This window comes from Ruditapes philippinarum, unplaced genomic scaffold (assembly GCF_026571515.1).
Source record: "Ruditapes philippinarum isolate M1 unplaced genomic scaffold, ASM2657151v2 ctg2680_1_1_1_1, whole genome shotgun sequence".
In the NCBI taxonomy this organism is placed as follows: domain Eukaryota; kingdom Metazoa; phylum Mollusca; class Bivalvia; order Venerida; family Veneridae; genus Ruditapes; species Ruditapes philippinarum.
In genome coordinates, this window is record NW_026855094.1 from 248655 (window position 1) to 273370 (window position 24716).

The 24716-nt window shown below is 32.1% G+C and overlaps 1 protein-coding gene across 15 annotated transcripts in view; it reads left to right on the plus strand.

Annotated features, from left to right (window-relative positions):
• Positions 1 to 2135: 2135 nt before the first annotated feature.
• Positions 2136 to 24716, plus strand: part of LOC132742097 (uncharacterized) — a 40090-nt gene continuing 17509 nt past the window's right edge. For all 15 annotated transcript variants that reach the window (XM_060730402.1, XM_060730412.1, XM_060730411.1 and 12 more), the window contains exon 1: positions 2136 to 2272. Coding sequence is in view for 1 of the 15 variants with exons in the window: in XM_060730403.1 (XP_060586386.1) it covers position 2272 (1 nt within the window). In the remaining 14 variants the exon portion in view is untranslated. The remainder of the gene's footprint in view (positions 2273 to 24716) is intronic.

A 24716-nucleotide genomic window follows, 5' to 3' on the forward strand; every position in this document is an offset into this window, starting at 1 on the left:
ACCCCGGGAAAAAGTAACCAATGAACGAGCATCTAAATATGATATTTCTGTCGCTTTCCCTTTCTCTTCCGTCACAATAAGTAAACCCCAGCAAAAATGAGCCAATCAATGGGCATGCTCTGGAGTGCGGGTAACTAATACCTGCACTCAAGTTAACGCACTGTGCATGTATATATATACGATTTAACTCTGACACATTTTCAACAGAAAACTCCCCAAACTATGATACAATCAACAGTTAGCGTCGTTACAAACCCTAATTTAGAATAATATGGTTTCCTTCAGACAGATAACATATAACTTCACCGTGGCCGAGGGGTTTGCGCACTCGCTTAATAAGCGAGAGGTCTGCAGTTCGAAACCCAGTTAAGGTAGCTTATTTTTTTTCAAATTGTTCAAGTCAAATAAACATTGTCTTATAGCCAATTTACTACAATTTAAACGCTGGAAAGCATTGGTGGCACTATAAAAAAAAAATTGGTTTATAATCTCACAACCTTCACCTTTCTGACATTCTGGGACCCAAACAAATTCAGCGCCTTCTGTGCTTTGATTATCAAATGGCTTTATCAAACTCAAGCACCGTAGATAATGTGATAAAAGAACAATACGGATTAACTGATATATATATATATTATTTTCACATTAATATTATAGAAATATTGCAAAGTTAATCCTGAGCGTTTCATGATACGAAACCTTTTTTCACAGTAAAAACAATAAATCATCTAGAAAAATGGGGTGAGCGAATGATTTAAAATTTTGCACACATGTTATGTCTAGACTACATCAAATGGAACATAATCTCAAAAAATTAATTATTTCTAGTCCCATCATGTTAAAAGAACCTCAGTGGAGTCCCTTTAACTTCTCAATACTTCAAAAAAGGTAAGTCTTGCATTTAAAATCTGTTATATATTAATACTGAATGTCGCTATCCTAGGGCGGCGACAGATAAAAAAAAGAGAACAAATTTGCAAGGTTTTTTAACCGCCTGTAATCGATGTCGCCTGACTTGATTTTCTAAAATTCTCTTACAAATTGTAATGGCTGATTAAAATGTTTAGCTGTACAGAATGAGCTCCAAGTTAAAACCATAAAGATCAATTGTTTTTTTCGCTTTGTATGTTTGGCTTATGTATCCTTTATATGTTTAAGAAATAATATCGGTGTCAGTGGTGTTTATCGGCTATTTAACGCCGGTTTTGATGCGTAGGAATTGACCACGAACACCGTTTTTCATTGACGCGCCTCTTGTGTAACGCTATCATTAGCGCGCTTTTACATGTGTATATAGAGCGCTAGTGACGTCACGTCAAAGTGTTATTACACTATAATAGAGTGATATCGTTTTTATTAATATAAGGTAAACGAACGTTTTCCCGTGTTATAACGTCTGCAGAGTCCCGAGGAACGGTTGTTGTCCGAGTCCGGTAGGACGAGGCCTCAAACAGTTCCGAAGGACTCTGCAGACTGTATAACACCAAATAAACGTGTGTTGACGCTATTATAGCATAAAATGTTTAAACAGATGCTCAGAACCGAACGATATTTCGAATTTTGATTGATTTAACAAAGTTTAAAATTGGAGATTTATTAACTCAAGAAAAACAATAAATTTCTCTATCCAAGTCAAAACATGACCCTCAGAAATTCCTAGAATGATTTCAGATTGACGGTAGAAAAAAGATCAGTGACCTCAGAATTGTTTTTTTTTCAAGCACACAAGTTTATTAAAAAATAAGTATCAGGCACTAAAAATTATTCTCTGAAGGAAATATAAAGAGCATTCATCAATATAAACATCAATAAAACAACATTTTCTCATATTCATTTTGTGTTATCTTGTTTTGTAAGTTAATCGGAGGGTTAAACTGAATGACAGATATTTGTTTACATTGACAACTGTCCGTTTCTTACCAAGGGCGACAGCAGTATCGTTGAGATCCTAAAACAAAACATGTAAAAAATATTACTCTGATTTTGAAAAAAAAAAATGTATAGTCATTGAAAGCACTTGAAAAGTATTATGTCATATATATACTTTCAAGAGATGATTTATGATGTAGAAAGTGTACTCCAGTATTCTTATGTCATACGCCAATGAATATAAAGGCCTGTTATTTTAGATATAAGTTCTTATAAGCTTGACTACTTATCCATACTTTTTGTGGCATTCAAAATGAACGAAATTTCCAATTTTCGTTGATTATATTTTTTCTTGTTCTATTTTTTTCTAAAGCCGGGACACATACACATAATAGTAAACTAAGTAAGTTAATATCTTTAATTTCTATTTTATTTATTTATTTATTTATTTTTGATTTATTTATTTATTTATTTATTAATTTATTTATTTATTTATTTATTTATTTATTTATTTATTTATTTATTTATTTATTTATTCATTTATTATCAAAAGCTTTGTAGTGACACTTATGTAGTCAGAATCGGTTCAATTCTTAAATCTAGCTTATCCATTTTTAATTTGTTGTCTATGATTTCTTATGATTAATTTCATTACCGCTTAAATAAGTCGTGATTTCATTTGAAAATTATATATAATACTGATGATATATTTCCTAATTTTTTATTGCCAATATTCTATCCTTGCTTTCGTTAATTTATTCTCATATTTTGTTCATAAAATGATTGATTGATTGATTCATTCGAATAGTTTTTCTTGTATTCATTTATTTTATAAAAAGGCATATGTACATATGTAAAGCAGAATTTTGTATTTTCATTGATACATAGTTCTACCACAATAACTACCATTTAGATTTTTTTTCCAAATTCTACAATGCGTTTATATAACTGAACGCATCTTATCTTAACTTTACTTGACGCGCGCGCACGCACGCACGTTCGCGTGCACACACACACGCATACAGAAATGAAGAATTCACGATTTCAGTTTCATGAATTCCCGATTTCAACTTCACAAATTTACGATTTCATCTTCACGAATTCACGAATTCAATTTCATTTTTTGAATTTTCAACTTCGTGAACTTTCACATGTTCAACTCTTTAAAATTCGATTTCAACTTCATTGTAATTGAAATCGCGTGAATTTCGTAAAGTTACAAAAACCTTAGAATCCATGAAGTTTGAAATTCCGTGAATTCTTGTTGATTTAATTTTTGAATTTTCTTGAAAGTGAATTTTCGTGGTATTGTCCTTGAAATCGGGATAAAATAGACGTCAACATCACATCCGGAAAACTTTTTATACTCCTGGACATTATGAAATGAAAATTCGGAAAAGCGGCTGCAATGATAAAACGGTTAAAGTTTACGTTGCACGTCAATCATTGAAATAAATATTGTAAGTTCATTACTGAATCATCTGACTTAATTGTGTCCTTATTTAAACGAAAAAAAATGGATGTAAATCTATCCATAAGAATTTATATCATCAAACATATTCACAAATTCTCGTCTACAAATACATTCAACTTTTTATATGTGAATACTCATGTACAATGTATTTACATTCCATACTTACTTTTATCTTGATATGAAAGTAATTTAAGCAAGAAAAATAACCTAAGAGGGAAGAAATTGGGCCGAAAACATTTCAGTTTTTCTTATCAAAGGGACGTTTCGAAACTAAACCTCAAATTTTTAAAAAACAAAAACCCCACTTTTTGTTTTCCTTTGGGATGGCTTTTCCTTAGGGAAAAAGCCTTGGAGGGGCCCACTTTTGATTTTTCGATTTATGGGATTTTTTTTCCTTAAAGATTTTTTATTTAGGGACTTTTTTTTTTGCCCTTTTGATTTATGATTTTTTAATTTTTAAATTTTGGGATTTTTTTAAATTTCCCCAAAGGGTCCCTTGCCACTAAAAATTAAAATTTTTCCAAAAGGGAAAATATGGTGGAATATAAAACAACGATTCAGCCCGGGTAATTTCATTTACCTAAGTTTCCTGGAGACTTTTTTAAAAAAACAAAAAAAGGGGGGCTCTTATCAAAAACCAAAAAAAGAAAGATATTTTAAATTTCTTAAATAACCCTTTTAAAAATGATTAAGAAAAAAAAAAAGCTTGCGGGCATTGTTTTGCTTTTGGGTTTATCCATTTTTTTTTTTTGTTTTTTCCGAACGGGGGATAAGAAAAATTCTCAAATTGAAAAAAAAGGGCCGTATAAATTTAAAACCCGCTTTATTTTTATAGGGGTTCCCATTTTTTAAAATCCAAACCAGTCTCGCATTGTTTTTTTGCTGCAGAAAACAATCGGTTTTTTTTCCCGTCGTTTCATTTTTTCGTCCATCAAATTTATAGACCAAATTATAGGCCTTTTTTTAAACAAAGAAATTTTTTGGGTAAGAAGTTTAAAGAAACTGGTTTTCCCAAAAACAATAAATCTTTACAGCTTTAAAAATTCAAAACACTTTTGGGAAAAACCCCGCCCTAATTTAAAAAATCTCTAAAAGGGCCATTGTTATCAAAAAAATGCCTCTAATGGTTTCTAAACACCTATTTTAGCGATTCCCTTGAAACCCTTAGAGGTTGACATTCTAAGATTCAATGACCAAGTCTCGTTATGAGTGGAGCACAATTTGACATACTTATCCCCTTTTAAAGCTAAAATGTTTTGTCAGATGAGTTTATGAAAATAATGGTCCCATAAACCAGTTATGATATAATATTGAAACTTTATTCACCTTTTCAGTATCCAATAACTTAGCGTCACATTACCCCAGTTACAAAGTACATGTTATTTGTATAGTAACACTTTTGTATACCCAATTATGTAACTTTAATGGGAAATTTTTTGTACATGTATTCATTTTGTATATATAGTATTTGATTTCCCAATTTGAGGATACACCATACTTTTTAATGTTTTCAGTTTAAATTCTAGTAAAGGCTACCTTGCTAGGAATTTAAGTCACGTGCTGTCGAATGGTTTCAACTACCCCAAAAACCCGTTTGGGAAAGCATCAGCCAAAACCAATTTTTTTGTCAAGTTTTCGGGGGGCCAAATTTTTGAAAACTAAGAGGTTTATGGGAAAACAGGCTCCGGGGGGAAAGTTGTAAGTTTTAAACAAATGCCCCAAAAGTTTCCCAAAAACTTTGTGAAATTTGGGTTTTTTTTTTAATTGTTTTATGGAAAAATTCAGGGCCCTTTTTGGGGAAAACGTGCGGGTTTCCTTTTCAGACGCTTTGAAAATTTTTTAAGTTTTAAACCCCCTCACTTATTGTGGGGCCCCTTTATTTGGGAAAAACGCAATGTTTACGTTTCCCCCACGGTTTTATTTTATACTGTTCATACCCCCCAAAATGGTTTAAAAAAATTGTATCGATATTTCCCGGGTTTAAAGGGGAGACAGAGAAAAGGGTGAAAAATCATGAATTCATAATCTGGCTTTCATAATTTTCAGTATTTTGCCCATTTGTAAATCTTCTAAAACTTAAAAGAAATGTATCGAAATCAAACTTTGCATGTTCATATAGCTTGGCGAGGCAGAAAGAAACATAATTCTTGCTATCATAGCAACATTTTAGAAAGTCCCTTTTGTTGTTGATTTTTTTCTTCTTTTTTTTTCATACTAAGATTTTGTAAAACTCATAATTATCCCAAAAAACTGTTTTGGAGGCCATCCAATTTGAATTTACTGGCAGAATATATCTTCGGCGAAACAGAGTGCATTGTGTTGTTAACAAAACGTTTTGATTATAACATTTTTTTAATCGTTCTTCTATGTTATAACATTTTTTTAATCGTTCTTCTAAGTTAAACATTCCCTTTTTACGACATGCTGTTGGTTTGGGGGTATGCTCATGTACGAAAGACTATTGCATATTTTACATTACATATAAAAGGTCGGTTATTCTTCGAAAAGTTGACGTTATTTAACATTTTTCTTAAAGTTAACCTAGGAAAATTTTAAGCTAGAGACTGTGTTTTTTTTTTTTCTCCTTTTTAAACATTTAGAAATAAAGGGGAAATAACGTTTTTGCCAAATTGATTTTTTTAAAAATCTTTGACTGCAAATAATAATACAACGTACTCAGCGTTGCTAGTTTACCTAATTTTATTCTTAATGTTTTTAAAAGCTTCGTTAAGATCATCCATGGATTTTCTTAGCTTTACATCAGTAAACGTTATCAAACGAATGTGTTTTTTTTAGAAATTTGCATGTATATAAATTATTGTCGTCTGTGACGTAAATACTTGAATGTTTTTGTTGATAGCAGTGTTTATTTTTTAGCTGTTCCTAGTGTTAACTTTTTAAGTAAGGCATGTGTGCTATTTTAGAAAAATGCTTACCTCTGTATTTTTTATCTCTTTTTTTAAATTAAATATAATGAAGCTCAAATTCAGTTTGTTTTGCCTATCTAATACATTTGTTTTCTTATAAGACAACAATTTTGTTAAACAAAATAAAGCACGGTTGTAGAATAAAAAATGTCTGTTGTTATCTGTCTAAACGCGTTTAGTCCAAACAATTATTGATAGCTCTGCCAACCTGTCACGGTCTAGACCGTGAGGCAAAAACCTTTGGTAGTGTGGTCTCTCGGTAGAGGTTTATTTAGGTAGTCTGTTGAGGGAGTTGGCTGGTTCTACACAGTTTACTTCTATAGTGATTGCTATTCTATTTCCACTTTGCTCATTTCAACCTCTTACTTATAATTTTAATGAAACACTATCTCTACATAGATAAATAATTTCTCTGTAACATTTAAATACTGTTTATTCCGGTGGAAAATTGAAAGTTTATTTTGGTTAAAACAAAGTTTAAATAACACAATAATAAATTGTCAACAAATGAGGACAATGTATTTTTAATCATTCAGGACCAGATTTAATATGATAATGTAAAAAAGTACAAGTTTGAAGTAGAAATTATCAAAAAGTTTTCAAGTCATATTTGTGTCACAACCTTTTTTCTAAATTTTATTATATACCTCTAAATTTTCTTCCCAACGGATAGAAAATTCCGTATTATGTTTAGTGACAAAACGGAACCATATATGGAAATGTCGGAATTATTTTTGACATTGGTTCCGATCTTAGCTGTGTCTTACGTAGCATTAGGAAACGGGAACCAAAATTATAAGAGGCGTCGCCTGTTTTGCATAAATTACGTATTCATCCGTCAGTCATAAAGTTATTTCTTATTTTCTGAAATTTCTTATAGAAGTGTAGTTTAATGAAAATCATTTTTACTAAAAACGAAAAGGTATATAATAAAAGTAAAATTATGTTGTAGTAGCTTTCTGAGGCTATGCATTTTTCTACTTGCAACATTGTGTGAAATTGATATCTCACTCAACCTGCGGTCTCGCGAGATATCAATTTTCCACCTCTGCTTGTAGCAAAATACAAAGCCTTAAAAAGCTACTACTACATAATATTCCGTACATATATCTCATTTACTTTAATGTATTGTAATGCCTAACGCGTGTATCCCTCTTTAATATTCAACACGGAAAAATAGCGTACCAGTCAACCGTGACTAACTTCAACAAGGAATTAAATAATCTATTTCAAGATGTGAAATGTTAATAAAAATTTGTAATAAAGCTATACATCTAGAAAATAGCTAAGAACTGTTTAATCTGAATAAAAAATTCGTTATTTATCAAGAATAGTTTATTTACTTTAATAATTAAAGCTACATTAAATGAATTTCTTAAAAACAGAAATAGCGACATTTCATTAGTAAATTTGGTTTCATGTCGACTCCAGATCTTATTATGGTGTCAAGGCAACCAAAATGAGTTTTATAAGCATAAATTTCTGCGACCTCCTTGTGGCGAATTCGGAATTTGCATGAGAAACTCCGCACTGTTCGGTCATCCGTTAACTCAATTAAATCAACAAACATGGCTAAAAGAAGCAGTTCCTAATCTAAACGGTAATTATTTACGCTTTGTAAGGGTGTTGTTTTGCATACAAATTTAATATTTTTTATCACACGATTGACTCTTTTCTGAACGCCATGCCAAGTGCACCGTGAAAGCTAAAACGGTTAAAGTGTGTATGCACATGAAAATCTTGTATTTGGTGTGTTCTGTATAGCAACTATAACACTGTGACGTAGCACATACATGAACTGATTATAGTCTTCATTTGCATGTTAAAATTCGTATACGAACTTTAGTGTTACCGTGGGATTTTCCGTTTAAAATCCTAATTTATGAACAATATTTGATGAGATTTACATCAATACTGTTAAAAAGGTTAATAAAACAGTAGAATGCTTAATTATTAGGCCGACGGCAAAATATTTTTACATATTTATTTAATGTAACTTTAATGCTGCAGACGGCACTTATAAATGAATGTCCCGAATTAAAACTTCTATACATATGATTTCACATTAACAATTGATGTTGATTCTTCACGTAAAAACGATCAACTATGATAAAAACACATGAATGCAATAATTCTAATGCAAAAATGAGGCTAGTGGCTAAATGTACTTGTAAACATTATGACTTCAACACCACTCTCGGCTGATGTGCTCCCTTGCGTTTGGTGATTGTATCACAAATTTGCTTATTTTGCATTAATCTAAAATCAAGTAAAACTTATATTTTAAACAAGGCAAATAGTAACAGCAAATGGCAAAAGTTATAAGTCAAAAGATAAAAGTCATAAGTAAAAAGTGATAACTTATAAGTGAAAAGTCATAAGGCCAAATCTTAAAAAACACGAGAAAATAAGTCAGCATTTATTACAAAGATCAATTACATTTTTCGAAGTAACAATCATATATATATTCCTTTTAAATACAATAATACATCCTATAAAGTATGGTTGCTATTTGTTGCGAATGAATAAGACGTTTGAATCTAATTACACATACTTGAAATTACACGTATAACTTAAAATCTATTCAGTAGATGATGTGCAATCTCGGTCGGGACAGAGCTAGCCCTGTAAGGGGTTCTAGGTTCGAATCCCGGTATGGCTGCATATCTTTTCCCCCTGTGACATTTGGCATAGTGGAAAGTGTCCCTGACAGTCATGCGGGAGACCGAGGTTCTATTCCTAGTCGGGCGGCCGTTTTGTAACCAGGGCTTGATAGAAGAGATACAACCAGAAGTCGATTCATATAGTGCAGTTAATCTCGTAATACGTATGCCAAAAACAAAAAAGAATTACTGCAAGTATTGTACCTAAAAAGTTACAAAATTGCACCTACATATATTGTGATGTAAAAACTTTACAAATTAATATTTACAGGCTGCTGGGTTGGAAATCTTTAAAAGGACCATTAACTTGTACAATAAATGTGTTTAGATTTGATTTTTTTTTAAATAACTTAAGGAAGATTCCTACTACACGTACTCTTTTCGTAAAAAAATACATGCAAAGACTGTTTAAGAAATGACCCGTTAAGGTATGACCATCCTAATGCATTACCTCCATTTCAAGAGTATTTACATTAGTTGCATGAAATCAGAGGGTTGTGGGTTCGAATCCCATAGGAGTCAACTTTTTTTCTTCATTTTTTCTTTTGACAGTATTTTTGTATTTTTCTAGCTATATTTAAGATGGAAAAAATATGCTCGTTTTCTATTATTATAATTATTTTACAGATATTCATTGCCTAATTAATGCTTAAAAAATCTAAAGCAAATTTTACAATTATAATATTTTCAATGCTTTATATATTACAAACTAGCCGGTAAAAGCCGTCCATATTTCACAGAATGAATCAATATACTTCTAGAAAGATTTTAGCAAGCTTTGATACAAGCCCTTTGACTAAATGTAATATTGGTGATTTTTTAAATTTAGAATGATATGATAAAAAATGTTCAAATTGGTGGGGTAGTGAAACATTTCCATGCATATTTCTATCGTGTCGAGAATAGTTATGCATTTAACATGCATAGTTTATTACTAGAATGTTATTATTTGCATCTAAACAAACAACACTTGCATAACATGTTTAAATGAGATTACACGAATATTTTTTTTTTTAACTTTCAATACATGTATTTCTTTTAAAAAGCCTTTTTAATGTATATGTTCTGGCTCATAATAATGCCTACAACTCTAAAACCGTACGGTAAATTTTGCTTAAACTTTGCATACAAGTGTCCTTTAGGTAAACTATACCACTAGACAATGTTGGCAATTTTACAATGCCTTATAGTGCAAGTTAGAGTGGTTATAACTTAAATGATAATTTACAAATATATTGTCATTTGCTCAATATTTACAAACCAATATCTTAAAACGACCATATAATGAAGTGAAATCGTAGACTATCGTCTTTATGATTTTAAAACATCATTTTTTGAAACTTAACCCTTATAGTAACCTAGTATATATCAATAACAACACGAAAAAAATCAGTATTAGTTGTTTCAAAGCGTATATATATATTAAATCTATTCTCAAACTTAAATCTTTCAACTCGGTACACAGTTGAAGTGCTGAATCAGCGTCCCAATGGCATCTGTAGATCTTGGCTTCGGAAGGGGCGCTAATTCTAAGAATTCCTCACATTGTCTTCTTAGGCGTGAAAACTTTTGCAAATACGTCTCTCAAGTAAACTGCATTGCCGAAGTCGTGAGTTTCATAACAGACCTGGTACAAAAAAAAAAATGTGTCATGGTTTATCACAAAATAACAAGAAGAACTTTTTTTTTTGTTGCCTTATTTCATGTGCAATCCGGTCTAACTCGGTTTGTATGAGGTCCATGAAGCAAAATTTTTAAGTTCTCACATTGTATTGGATCCAGATCATTGGCGTACCGCGTAAGTCTTTAAAAAAATCCACCAATGGATTCCATTGTTTCTCGTTATGTACACCACCATTTCTCAATGCGTTGGTAAGATGTGCTTTTTCCAGCTACAAGGCTTCAAGTACCAACTATCGTATCTGTAGAATCGTGTCTGAATTATGCTACAATAGTTAAGCAATGCAGTTTTCCGTACCAACATCACAGCCTAGTAATTGGGTGAGGGGGACTTGATAATGTTCATTAAAGGTGTCTAAAAGTATCTTGCAATAAGGTGTGGATCGTTATTTGAGTCCAAAACCTCTAACCATGTTATTTTTCTACTATACCCATTCACAGCACCATGGATATAAAATCCTTATGGAACCGTCCATATGTCATAACGTAGTATACGCGTCGGCATAAGCGATGAGCTTTCCGCATCTCAATACCATCCGGATCAAGCGCTCTCATTATTTCCATAACGTCGTCTCCCTTGACGTACATGTGGTAATCCAGCATTAACCTACGCCATATTGTACGGTATTCTATGCGTTGTCCATTTGTTTGTATTTCTCTGTTCATAACATCAGACACAGTCTCAAAAGGAGTATATATTCCATTACTTAAATTTTAAGTGTTTAAAAAGTCTATTCACTGTACTAAATGACGTCGTAATGCCATGCTGTACCAGAAAGTACTTTATTATCAGCAGAGTTTTGTTTGTTATAGATGTTGAGGGTAGGTATCTTGGCACGGTAGCTTTGGTAATGCTGAACAGTATAATGATGAAGACACAGATCAACATCAAGGTTTTCATCCTCGTTACCTTTTGTCCAGTAGTTGTGTCTGAAATAAGAGTGTATCTTTTATCTAAATGTTTATACATTCATATTATATAAAATGGGTAAATCTCTTAGCTCCGTTTTTTAAAGATTGATAGGTGCGAAAAAAATATTCTAAATGCTAGTAGGATATTTTGTTCTAACTGGTTGTAAATCTACGTTTATTCTTAAGTGTTCTTTTCTCAATTGTTAAAATATTCAACAAAATTAGACATTGATGCTAAATGCAAATGGTGCTCGATTACAATTTTAAGTTAACTTTGTACTTGTGTGTATGAACATAGCACTTGCCGTTCTTTACTAATTCCGTGTTAGCTCAATAAAATGCTGAATTGCGATACTTAGCGAGGCTGCGATACATGTTTAATACTGTGCACCATGCCATTTTAAGACGTAAAACTTGTATTCCCTGTCTACTTGTTCATCAGTTACTTGTTTGTAACTCATGGACAGATTTTGTGATGAGGACAAAAAAATGTATAAGCACTAATATAATGAACATATTTAGAACATAGAAGATTGTACAAAACATACAGTCACACTTGTGGAATTAAAGTATGTGATATGTTACCACTATGGGATTATATCAAATAATATTAAATTCCCTCCTTAACACATCCTCTCCTCCATGACAAATCTGAATGAAATTATTTAAAACGTTTAAAAAACATACCTGAAACCAAAGTTGCTGCTTTGAGCTTCGTGTAAAATGGGTTAGCCAAAAGTCATAAGACGTAAGTCACAAATCAAAAGTCAAAAGTCGAAAGTCAAAAGTAAAATATCCGTAAGTCGAAATTCAAAAGTGACCCTCCAAGGCTTCCATACATTCCAATTACCGGCGCTAATGCTGACGAATTTAGCCCTGCTTTCACAGAGTGGGAGATGCTGCCATGCCAGTCAGATATTGAGACCAGTGAATCGGAAAGTAACGCACAATCTTTAACCCAGCATGGAGAAAGTGTCGCACAGTCTTTAACGCATGGACAATATTATGCATGGTAATATTGGGAAATCCCATTGTAATAAGTTCTGATGATGATAAGTTGCCGAAATCAAAGCATGAAAGAAATTTACAGAAAATGTTGTCGGACATGTTCCTTCCAGTGACAACATTGCAGAATTACATGCCCACGATAAAACTATCACTCTATCGCATGCTCAGGTTAATACGGGAAATACATCAGCTGTTAGCCATTTTCAAGTATCTGATGCTTCAACATCTACTCCTGCTCATCAGCCACATAAAGAAAAGCATGTTGCCCATAGAAAAAACCCGTGCTTTCAATTTCTAGACGTAGAAATGTTGAAAAGGTGTGCCATCCTCCTGGATATGTTGAAACCAAGAAAGAAGGTGAAAAGACACGTACTGCCAGGAAAAAGGCTTCTAAGACTCCTTCAAATCCTTATACGAAGCAAAACTTCCTGATGTGGTCTTCTTCGGATGACGACTTTCAGTAAATAATACATCACCAAGAATTAATTAATGTACATAATGTTTATACATTTATAGGAGGTTTCCTGAATTAACGTTGGCTTTACGTTTTCCTTTCTAATAGCATTGCTGGTTATTTGTAAAAATATACATTTTAAGACAAAGTTTGTCTTTAAAAAAATAACTTTGTACATAAATTGAAGCAAAGAGGAGTTTATGTTATGACAGATGACAGCTGTTGAATTCTGGGTAAGTGAAATTTACATAAATTATTTTTAGAAGCAAGCGTCTGAGTGATCCCGATTATCACTAAATGTGAAGTCGGACATTTGTTTACAGTAGAAGAAATAGATTAGTCCCGGGGGACTATTCCGGGATATTGCCTGTTAACTAATAACTCCCCATGGTCGAGGAGTTTACACGCTGGTCCGGAGTTTTTTTGTTTTGTTTTTTTAATTGATTAAGCCAAATAAACATTGAATTGAATATCTGTGTTTCAATTAGTCTTATAGCCAATTTACTATAGTTATATAACAATGGAAACAGAATTTGGTGACACTTTACACACAATTTGGTTTATAATCTCACAACCTTCACCTTTCTGACATTCTGAGACCCGAACAAATTCAGCGCCTTCTGTGCTTTGATTTTTGGTGCACCGGCAACTACGGAGTGTAATTGTGGAATATACCAACATCGCATAAATTTAAGCGCAAACTGTGAGTTTGTTCTGGTTGCAAAATTCTGGTTGCACACATATTTTCGTATGAGAAAAAGCAATTCCAATACATTGAAAGCCTTATCTTGATGTAATCATGTTTCTTTTCTGTTTGTTTTTTTTTTATCTTCGTAACGCTGTTGAATTTTGCTAAACTTTCGGAGCTGGAAACTGACATACACAAACTTTATGAATATGATTATATTAAATTGTGTGTTATTGTGTTATTAATAAATATTATGTTTTTACATTGTCATGGTTAAAATATCAAGATATCTAGGCTAAGAAAATTTCTTTTGTCAAGACAGTGTGATGGGCCCTACATCAAAGGTGACTTTTATACTATGTCTTAGTTTATCTGACACACGTTCAGAAAAAATATACCGTAGTACCTTTTATACAACGAACCAGACCTTATGTTCTGTAAGCATAAAAAATCACATACACTCGCGCGCACAAGCACACACAAAATCTTCATCGGCTGGATTACTAGAATCACAAAACATTATTTTTTCACATGATCATATCAATAGACAATCATTTTCGTCATTTTACCGAAAGATAACGCACCTTCGTATTTATTTAGCAGTGCTAATGTTTTAACATTTAATCATTTTTTTAAATATTTATATTTTTGGTCATAATATGCCTTTAATGTTTAAAGTCATTGTGATAGGAGCAACATCATTGTGGAACTGTATGACCGTGTGTGTGAAATTGGTCAAGTGAATCACTTATTACCTAGGTGTTAGTATTGTATGTTGGTGAGTTTAAGTGTAAATATTTACCTGGGTCACTACTTGTATATTTTATCTGATTATAAAATTTAAGTAAATTATAATTTACATTTCGACATTAACATTAATTATGCAATTAATCATTTAATTGTTGATTTATAAGTATATAAGTTAAGCAATTATATTCAGTATAATTTAACCCATTACCTTATGAGCATTTTGTGAAAAATGGCTGTTTTCATTGAAAGGTCTCCCGTTACAAGTTTAAATTGCTATGAAACTATTAAAAACTGCTTCAATACTAATCAAACTTGGCACAAATGTTAACTGTACCATTGCCTTTGTAACAACATGCCCAGGCTTAAATTTCCTGTTACCATGGCAACGAGGGGACATCTCAAAATTACCAAAATTCACTATTTTGCGTTGCTTTTTTTCCATCAAAATTGATTTCAAAGTGTTGCAATTTTTCATTGGATTGAGATAAATGCTTTTCAGCGTTCGTTACACGTTACCTTATAATTGATCTGGGGTCATTTTTAGCCTCTCACAAGTCCAAAATTTCTTGGCAAAGCACTTGGTTGAGGAATTTCCTGCATGGAGTTATATTCGCTTTAACAAATATCTATATCTATTACTATTATTCTTCATCATCCATTCTTATTCTTCGCATTAATTGATTGCAATATATTCCGCAAATTAAGTCGGATTATTGTTTTAGGTCAATCAGTCATTCATTGCGTTGTTACATTACGAGCGGGATTTCACTGGTAGTTATTTTGGAACAGTTAGATTATTTATTTTGATTGGTTCTGCCAACCTGGTGTGGTCTGTGATTACAATTTGATTTAAAATAAATGGTCACCGTGATTAATTAATTAAGGTTAATATATGTCACCTTGATAACTGATAGCTGTGTTTTGCAGCACCTATTTGTTTACAACTTTTTAAAGATAAGAATACAGATTGCTGATGAACAGATTGCAGACGAAGATGAAGATTTACAGATAACATAAAACAAATAAAGATATTTATATGAATAAATTTAATTGTTTTTATGTTACTGAGTCAAGTACAGATAAAGTCAAAGTAAAGAACAGATTGAGGTAAATTATTGAATAACATGTAATATTGAAATTGAATAAAAGGAACAACATTGAAATTGAATTGAAGGAGCAACATTGAAATTGAATTGAAGGTGCAACATTGAAATTGAATTAAAGGAGCAACATTGTAATTTAATTGAAGGAGCAACATTGAAATTGAATTAAAGGAGCAACATTGAAATTGAATAGAAGGAGCAACATGAAAATTCAATTGAAGTATCAACATTGAAATTCAATTGAAGGAACAACATTGAATTGAATTGAAGGAGCAACATTGAAATTGAATTAAAGGAGCAACATTGAAATTGAATTGAAGGAGCAACATAGCAATTAAATTAAAGGAGAAACATTGAAATAGAATTGAAGGAGCAACAATGAAATTGAATTACAGGAGAAACATTGAAATTGAATTGAAGGAGCAACATTGAAATTGAATTAAAGGAGCAACATTGAAAACAAAGGGAGATGATTGTTGAAATTATACTTCAATTAGAATTGATTTGAATTATTTGATGCTGTGAAGACAACTCAAAAAAGATATAGACATCAAGAATATCTGAACTTGAACTTTAAAATTACCAGGAATTTTTATATACATGATCAAGAATGAAACTGAAAATTGTTGAAATTTTACTAAAGGGAGAAATGGTTCTTAGATACATTTGAACATTTAAATTGGAAAAGTCAAATTTATAGTGACAGTTCTTCACTGAATACAGTTTTAAGAACATAGAAGTGCATTTATTTTATTAATCGTCAAAATGTCGAAAACAAATAAGAAAGAAGATATTACAGATGAAAATTTGAAATAACTAGGAGCATTCCAAGGATTGAAAATGAAAGCTCCAACAAATATTGAAAAAGATGAAGATCTTGAACATTTTATGAAATACTACGTTACAGAAATGGATCATACCTCGGACAATGATAAATCTAAGAGTACTACAGTACCAAGAATATCATGACTAACCTCCTTCACGACAGAGCTGTCTCCAAGAACAAATATCCTATATTTTCTTTATTAACTAATGCTTTGATCTGATTTCAATCTTATTTCATTTTTAGACCTTATATCTACTTGAAACATATTTGTTTTTAATCTGAATCTCTGTTTACATGAAAATTGGAGGAAAAATAATCTTTTAATGATGAAACGGTCCTTTTCAACGCTGAGTTCGCTGACTGGGAAATGCCGCGACAACAACATTTCAAACACAAGTATAACAAATTTATGTTTTCTGGAAACTTTAATCAAATCTATCTCGCATAGCATTCTCCGAATTTTGATATTTGGTGTAGAGTTTACAAAACATATAAAAAATGAAAACACTTGATTTTAGCGACATGCACTAGCTCGGAATTAGCGATAGAGCGATTTACCGTATATCTCCGAAAGAGGTAGCTCTATCATTTACCAGGCGTGATGTTGAAATCTCTTATTATTATAGAGTTATGTCTCGGACAAGAGTTTTCTAAAAGGGGAGATAATTCAATTACAGGGCTAAGCAGAGTTATAGTTCTGCTGTAATGCACTTCTACCCAATGAGATCTATTGACCTACAAAGTTTCATGTTGTTATCTCAGATAATTTTGTGTAATATCCCGGTCAAAGTTCGCAGTGTAAAAATAATTAAAGGACAATAACTCCAAAATTGGTAAAGCAGAGTTACGGTACTTCTGCACTGCACTTGTACTCATTGAGATCTATCTACCTACAAAGTTTTTCATGTTGATATCTCTTATAATTATCGAGTTATGTCTCGGATAAGATGTTTCTAAAAGGGGAGATAATTTAAAAAAAACAGGACTGAGCAGAGTTATGGTTTCCTATTGAAATGCGATTCTACTCAATGAGATCTATCTACCTACAACGTTTAATGTTGATATCTCTTGTAATTTAAAAGTTATGTTCTGGATACATGCACTAGTTCGGAAGTAGCGATAGTGCGATTTACCGTATATCTCCAAGAGGTAGCTCTATCATTTACCAGGCGTTATGTTGAAATCTCTTATTATTATAGAGTTATGTTTCGGACAAGAGTTTTCTAAAAGGGGAGATAATTCAATTACAGGGCTAACCAGAGTTATGGTTCTTTTGTAATGCTACCCAATGAGATCTATCGACCTACAAAGTTTCCTGTTGTTATCTCTAATAATTTTAGAGTAATATCCCGGTCAAAGTTCGAAGTGTAAAAATAATTAAAGGACAATAACTCCAAAATTGGCAAAGCAGAGTTACGATACTTCTGCACTGCACTTGTACACATGGAGATCTATCTACCTACAAAGTTTTTCATGTTGATATCTCTTATAATTATCGAGTTATGTCTTGGACAAGATTTTTCTAAAAGGGGAGATAATTCAAAAAACGGGACTGAGCAGAGTTATAATTTCCTATTGAAATGCACTTCTACTCAATGAGATCTATCTACCTACAACGTTTAATGTTGATATCTCTTGTAATTTTAAAGTTTTGTTATGGATAAAGTTCAAAGTGTAAAAATGAACAAAGGGCAATAACCAAAATTAGGTATGGCAGAGTTACGTTGTTTGTGCACTACACAGCTACCCATTGAGATCTATCTACCTTCAAAGTTTCATGTTGATATCTCTAATAAATTTAGAGTTATGTCCCGGCCAAGATTTATCTAAAAAGGGAGATACATTGTAATTCAAAAACGGGACAAAATAGAGTTATGGTTCATTGACACTGCCTCTGCCTCGATGTCCTCTACTACTGTTTGAACAAATTATCTCCAAGGGTTTTCAAGTTATGCTCCGGACAAAACAACAGACGGACAGACGGACAGAAGGAGAGACGGACAAGGCGGCGACTATATGCTCTCCGAAGGGAGAAGGAACATAGTACTATATTACCAACAACTACAACTTCAACAACAACAAACACAACAACAACATGGGTTTAGTTATCAACAGGGAGGAACAATTTCAGAAGACACTTCAATGATAGAGGTAGAGGTCGTGGATCATATCAGCAAACTCGTCCTATTGGTGCGCAGAACATGCTACCTACTTGTTACAAATGCAACAAAAAGGGTCATATAGCCAGGAACTGCCTAAATTGTGGGATCGAATAGGGGCAAGGAATATTATTTGGACCATCAACTGAAGCTTATATAGAAATAAATAAGATAGAAACATCAGCATTACTAGACACTGGAAGTTGTATTAGCAGCATAAGTAAAACTATTTATGATGAACATTTGAAAGATATATCACTTAATCCTCTTGACAGAAATATATAAGGTAGAATGTGCTGACGGAAGTAACTTAGGCTACATCGAAGCATCTCTTTCAACATTTGGAATGCCACAATCAAAAAATCAAAAGAACAACTGTTACAGTGTTTATTCCTGATAACACCAGAAACTAAATACAGTGAAAAGACATCAGTACTCTTAGATACAAACATTTTGAATGAATCAATTCATCAATGTAAAGACAATTTTGGAGAAATGTATCTACAAAAAGTCAAGTTTACAAACGCCTTGGTATCTGACCTTTCGATGTCTTACAATACAACAAAGATAGTTGAAACGAAACGAAAACAGAATTGCTATTGTTCGATCAGCAGACGCAAATTTGATTGTTGTTGGACGTAATCAGTCGATAAATGTGAGAGGATATGCAGACAAAGAACTGAAAATCAATGATACCTGTGCAATATTACAAGAAACTGAAGATACAAACTTACCAGATTTTATTGACATTACACCATCAGTGATAAACTACAGTTACAAGAAGAATGATGAAATATTTGTGAACGTATCAAACATCACTTGTAGTTTTGTTACCATTTCTCCGAAAGAAATCATTTGTGAAATACAACCTGCAACCATAGGCGAATCAATATTTCAGAAGTTAGACGATGAACACAAATCCAAAATCTTAGATTAAATTCATATCAAATCGTAACTGACAGCAGGGTTCAGAATTGGTGGAATATTAATCCAGAAGAAACGAATAGAGTCATAGCCTATGCAAGAAGAAGTTTAACAAAATCTGAAAAGAATTATCCAGCATTCAAACTTGAGTTTTTGGCATTGAAGTCTATTACAGATAGATTTAGAGACTATTTACAAGGAAATTATTTTACTGTTTACACTGACAACAATCTGCTTACGCATATATTGACTAGTGCTTAATTTGACGCAACAGGCCAGAGATGGTCCGCCTGGGCACCTTGCCACTGGTTCTTGTTGCTGGGTCATATGGGGGTTGCGTTCATTGAACGCCGCCTTTCCTTGTTGATCTTGTTTATCATATTTCGTCATTAGGTGCATATGATTTCAACATAATCTATAGACCGGGTCACAAGAACATTGATGCTGATGCAATGTCACGTTATCCCCATGAAAAGGGAAAGGATGAAGAAGGTGATTTTATCAAACTTGAAAATAACACCATGAAAGCTATTTGTGGTTGCATACAAGAAGATCCTTATATAGAAATATTACCAGCAACATCAATTAATATCATAGAAGCAACAGATTCTCCAGGAAAACCATTAGCTCAAATTGAAATAAGAGAAATTAAAAAGCATCAAAGAGAAGATAAGAATGGATTACAGCTAATATTGATAAGAAAATTCCACATATCAAATATTTTACAAAAGAAGATAGTATAATGAAGAAGAATTTTACAAATTTTAAAATAATACGAGGCGTGATATGCAGAGAAATACATATAAATGAAAACAGGATTCTACAGTTAGTTTTGCCAGAAGTTTACAAAAAGACTGCTTTGTTATGGCTACACAATGAAATTGGACACCCTTGAACAGGTAGAACAAAAAATCAGACATCGAAAACAACAACTGAAGCATTCTACGAAAACATTATTGTTCACTTAGGTATTCCTACAAGTATACATTCAGACCAAGGAGGAAATTTTGAATCCACTTTAATAAAAGAACTTTGTGAACTCTTTGGGATAGACAAGTCAAGAACAACACCATATCACCCAAGCTGCAATGGAATTACTGAGCGATATAATATAACACTTCTCAATATGTTATGAACATTAGAATCGGAAAAAAGCCAGACCGGAAAAAACATTTACCTTCTCTATTGTCTATGCATACAATTGTACAAAGCATGAAACTACAAAATTTTCACCATTTCAACTCATGTTTGGACGAACTTCTAAATTACCTGTTGACTCGGTTTTTGAAACTGCAAGAGAAGAAATAACAAATCAAACATCAACAGAATATGTTGAGCAGCATAAAAAAAGACTTGAATCAGCAAAAGAAATAGTGAATCAGTTTACAAAATCAGCACAGAAAAGGCAAAAAGATTATTTTGACAGAAGAGCTAAAGCTTCAAAGATACTAGTAAATGTATGAGTCACAGTGCTTGTAAAAATTCTCGCATATGAAGGTCGTCATAAAATAGACGAAAAGTTTGAAGAACAGCCATACACCGTAACAGCTCAACCAGATCTTAATATTCCAGTATATGGAGTAAGATCTGTAATTGGATCAACAATTTTTTAATAGAAACGATTGCTATTTATTGAAACCACAAACTGTGAATTTGATCCAAGTAGTATACTAGAAATAGGAGACAAAGATAAAAGACAGAAGATAAAATGGTTACGCCTATTCCTAAACCAAGGAAAAGACTACATAAACCTGAGAAAGAAAGTTATAAAAAATCCAGCACCGGTAGATCAGAAGAAATAGCGAGTCAGAAGAATCAGAAGACGAATTTGTTTTACCAACAAAACATAGTAAGGACGCTTACACTTCTGAGAAGGATAGAAGAAAAAGAGCAGAGACACATGAACGTGATATTGACATTGCTTTTGAAATAGATTTAAATTTAGACAAGGACACATATATTGAAGATGGAGCTACTGGCTGTCTTACAGACACGTGTTGATGATAAAAAAGACATTAGAAATAGTAGACGATTTGACTGTAGAATATCAATCTAAAGAACAGACTATAAAGAAAGTAGAACATAAGCAGTCTATTAAAACAATAAAACCACCAAAGACACCTCCTAGAAGATCTGAAAGACAAACTAAAAAACCGAAATGGACAGAAGATTACCATATGGACCAAATAGATTGTATAAACTTTAATGCAAAGAAATATGCATTACATCAACTTTTACAATCTGGAATTTTACATACTGTTAGCCCGGAAGTAGCAAATAAACTGTGGGAAGCTGTGATGAAATGATTGAATCACAATATATTGAGATATCTGCAAACTACAGATGTGAACATTTTAAATTGAATTCTTGGATATATTCGTTTGAAAATATCACATAGGAAAGAGTGAAAAATGATGAATTGTAAGTAAAACTTAAAGATCATACTAATATATTATTTTAAATAAAATTTATTTCATATTTTCAGAGCAAAAAGCTTATTTTTTCATTTGTAAATTGCATTTCTTTTCAGAATATGCAGAGTATCAATGATTTACATGTTCCTAGAATTTGTGAGGACACAATTTCTTAATCAGGGAGGAAAGGGACTGTATTATTAAAAACAGTTTTTACATATTTAATTGGTGCTTAAGACAATTATAGATGTTGATTTAAGAAGGATAATCTCTGGAAGGAATATATATTTAAAGTATTATCATTGTTGTTATACATGTTTTATTTATTGAACAGCAATATATTTTTTTGAAAAATGATGTGACATCATTTTCCGGAGTGGGGGAGAATGTAGCAGTGATAATATTTTAACATTTAAACATTTTTTAAATATTTATATTGTTTTTGTCATGATGTGCCTTTAATATTTACAGGTCATCATTGGCTTCAAATACTAGTGAGAACTTTTCACACATTCCAAGATACTGACATGTAAAGCTATTTATAAATTGAGTTGACAGGTGTATGTTTTCATCCAATCAGATGAGAGTATTGTTATATTGTGATGACATGACAAGGTTTGGTGTGTTGTTTCAAAGTTTTAGAGTTAGAGGAAGGTTATCAGGTTTGCTTTGCTCTTTGATTATTTCTGTTGAATTTAAAGTGTTTGGAGGAGAATTAGACTAGGCACACAAGTCAAATTCACTGGATGATCGAGTGATTGTTTGAGGAGAAATATTCATAAATATAGAAGAGGGTACTTGTATCGTTCATTTTGATGTTTCTTATATTGTATAAAGAACACCGAATAAATATATCTAGCTAAGAACCCTATTGCGTTGTCTTGCCCTGAGACCATAGGAACCCAGCTGTTAGATTTATATTCAAGACCATTTTAATTAGTAGACAGAATGTTCTTAATATTTGAATAGAAAAGAATTTGATATAGTACATTGAAGAAATATCGGGGGTCACTATGCTACTTATTAAGTTACTTGACCCTGAAAGAGAGTTATTTTTACTCGTTTAGATAATTTTCAAGAGCAGAAATCTAAAAAAAATATGTATACAGTATTTTAAGACGTAAATCCTGACATATTGAATTTATTTACCTGCAAAACTGGAGTGAAAATGTGAAACCTAAAGTCGCTACTTTGCCTGAGCAGTCCTATCCGTCTTTTTCAGTGCCTTCAGCTCTTTAATCTAATTGGTTGTACAACAAAACCATATTATTTTCCCTCGAAAAATCATTAAATTCTTAACAAGTTTCTTATATAATTATATACGTTCAATATTCCAAAAATTGACAAATGTACACTTGAATTTGATGTTAATTTCAGAAATGAGTTTGTTTCGAACTTGTATAATACTATCAGGATAACTTACGAAACACATCGGTAATTCTATTCAGATGCCCGTTTCTGCCTGAAACAAAATTTTGCTAAAATGGGCACTTGAGTAAGTAAACAAGTAAAGCTGAAAAGTCGCCATAAGACCTACCACCGTACCACCGCCCCCCCCCAAAAAAAAAAAAAAAATAAAATAAATAAAAATAAAAAATTGATAAATAAATAAATAAAAAAAATAAATAAAAAATATAAATAAAAAAAACAACAAGAAAATAAAACAATAAAAATATCATATGAGACAAAGTTTTTAAAATTATCATCTCCTACAGGACGAAATGTCATAAACTGTTTTAAATTTTAACACGTAATATATAGAGGTTAATACCTTTATGAGTGTGATTACATTAAAATACATTGTGCTCGTTAAAGTAAATACGTTTTCTATCTACAAATATCGAGATTGAAACTTTTCAATATACATTAAAACGAACTTGTTTTAAACTTTCCTTACTGCAAACTAGAAACATATTTACTTTCGTTTGAATATAAATATAAATAAACTTACATTATTTAAAAGAATAAAAAAATAAAAAAATGTATATTTATCTTTTTTTGCCGGTGTATAATTTTTCAATATATAAAAAATTGCTACTTTTTGATAGTTTTTATACATTTTTTCTTCATTCATTTATCTTTATAAACACGATAATTATGATACAATGTTGTGAAAAATCAACATACGTTTTGACCGTTGACTCCGTTGCCCCCAAAAATCTCCGTTCCGTATTATAGTCACACCTGATGAATTGTGGGTAACTTTTCTACATGTCTGGGAAAACCAACTTTCATTTTTTTTATCAAAAACACATATGGAAAATGCAATTTCTAGCGTAATTGTTGTTAAAGGGTTGGTTATAATGTAAAAAATTGTTTTTTAGTTACAATGTTGTGATTTATGTAGAGATTTGTTTACATTTATTTTGGACACCAAATTGACTGTGTCAAGTTTTGTTTCACTTATAAGATTTTTATCGATATTTCGAGCGGTACTTGTGATTATAAGTTAAGAAATGCTGCACTCCTGGACTTGCTGCACTGCTAAGACTTCCTGCAGTATTGGACTTGCTGCAGTATTGGACTTGCTGCACTATTGGACTTGCTGCACTATTGGACTTGCTGCACTATTAGACTTGCTGCACTTCTGGACTTGATGCATTATTGGACTTGCTGTGCTCCTTGGTCTTGCTGCACAGTTGGACTAACTGCGCTTCTTATACTTGCTGTGCCCCTTGGACTTGCTGCACTATTGGACCTGCTACGCTTCTTATACTTGCTGCGCATCTTGGACTTGTTGCGCTCTAAGCTTAGACTTGCTTCAAAAAATGCTCTCATTACAGATACGTTACCTAATCATTCGTGCGCACAGGTCATTTTCTATTTAGATAAAGTACTAGAGTACATTATCAAGGGGCATCCAAG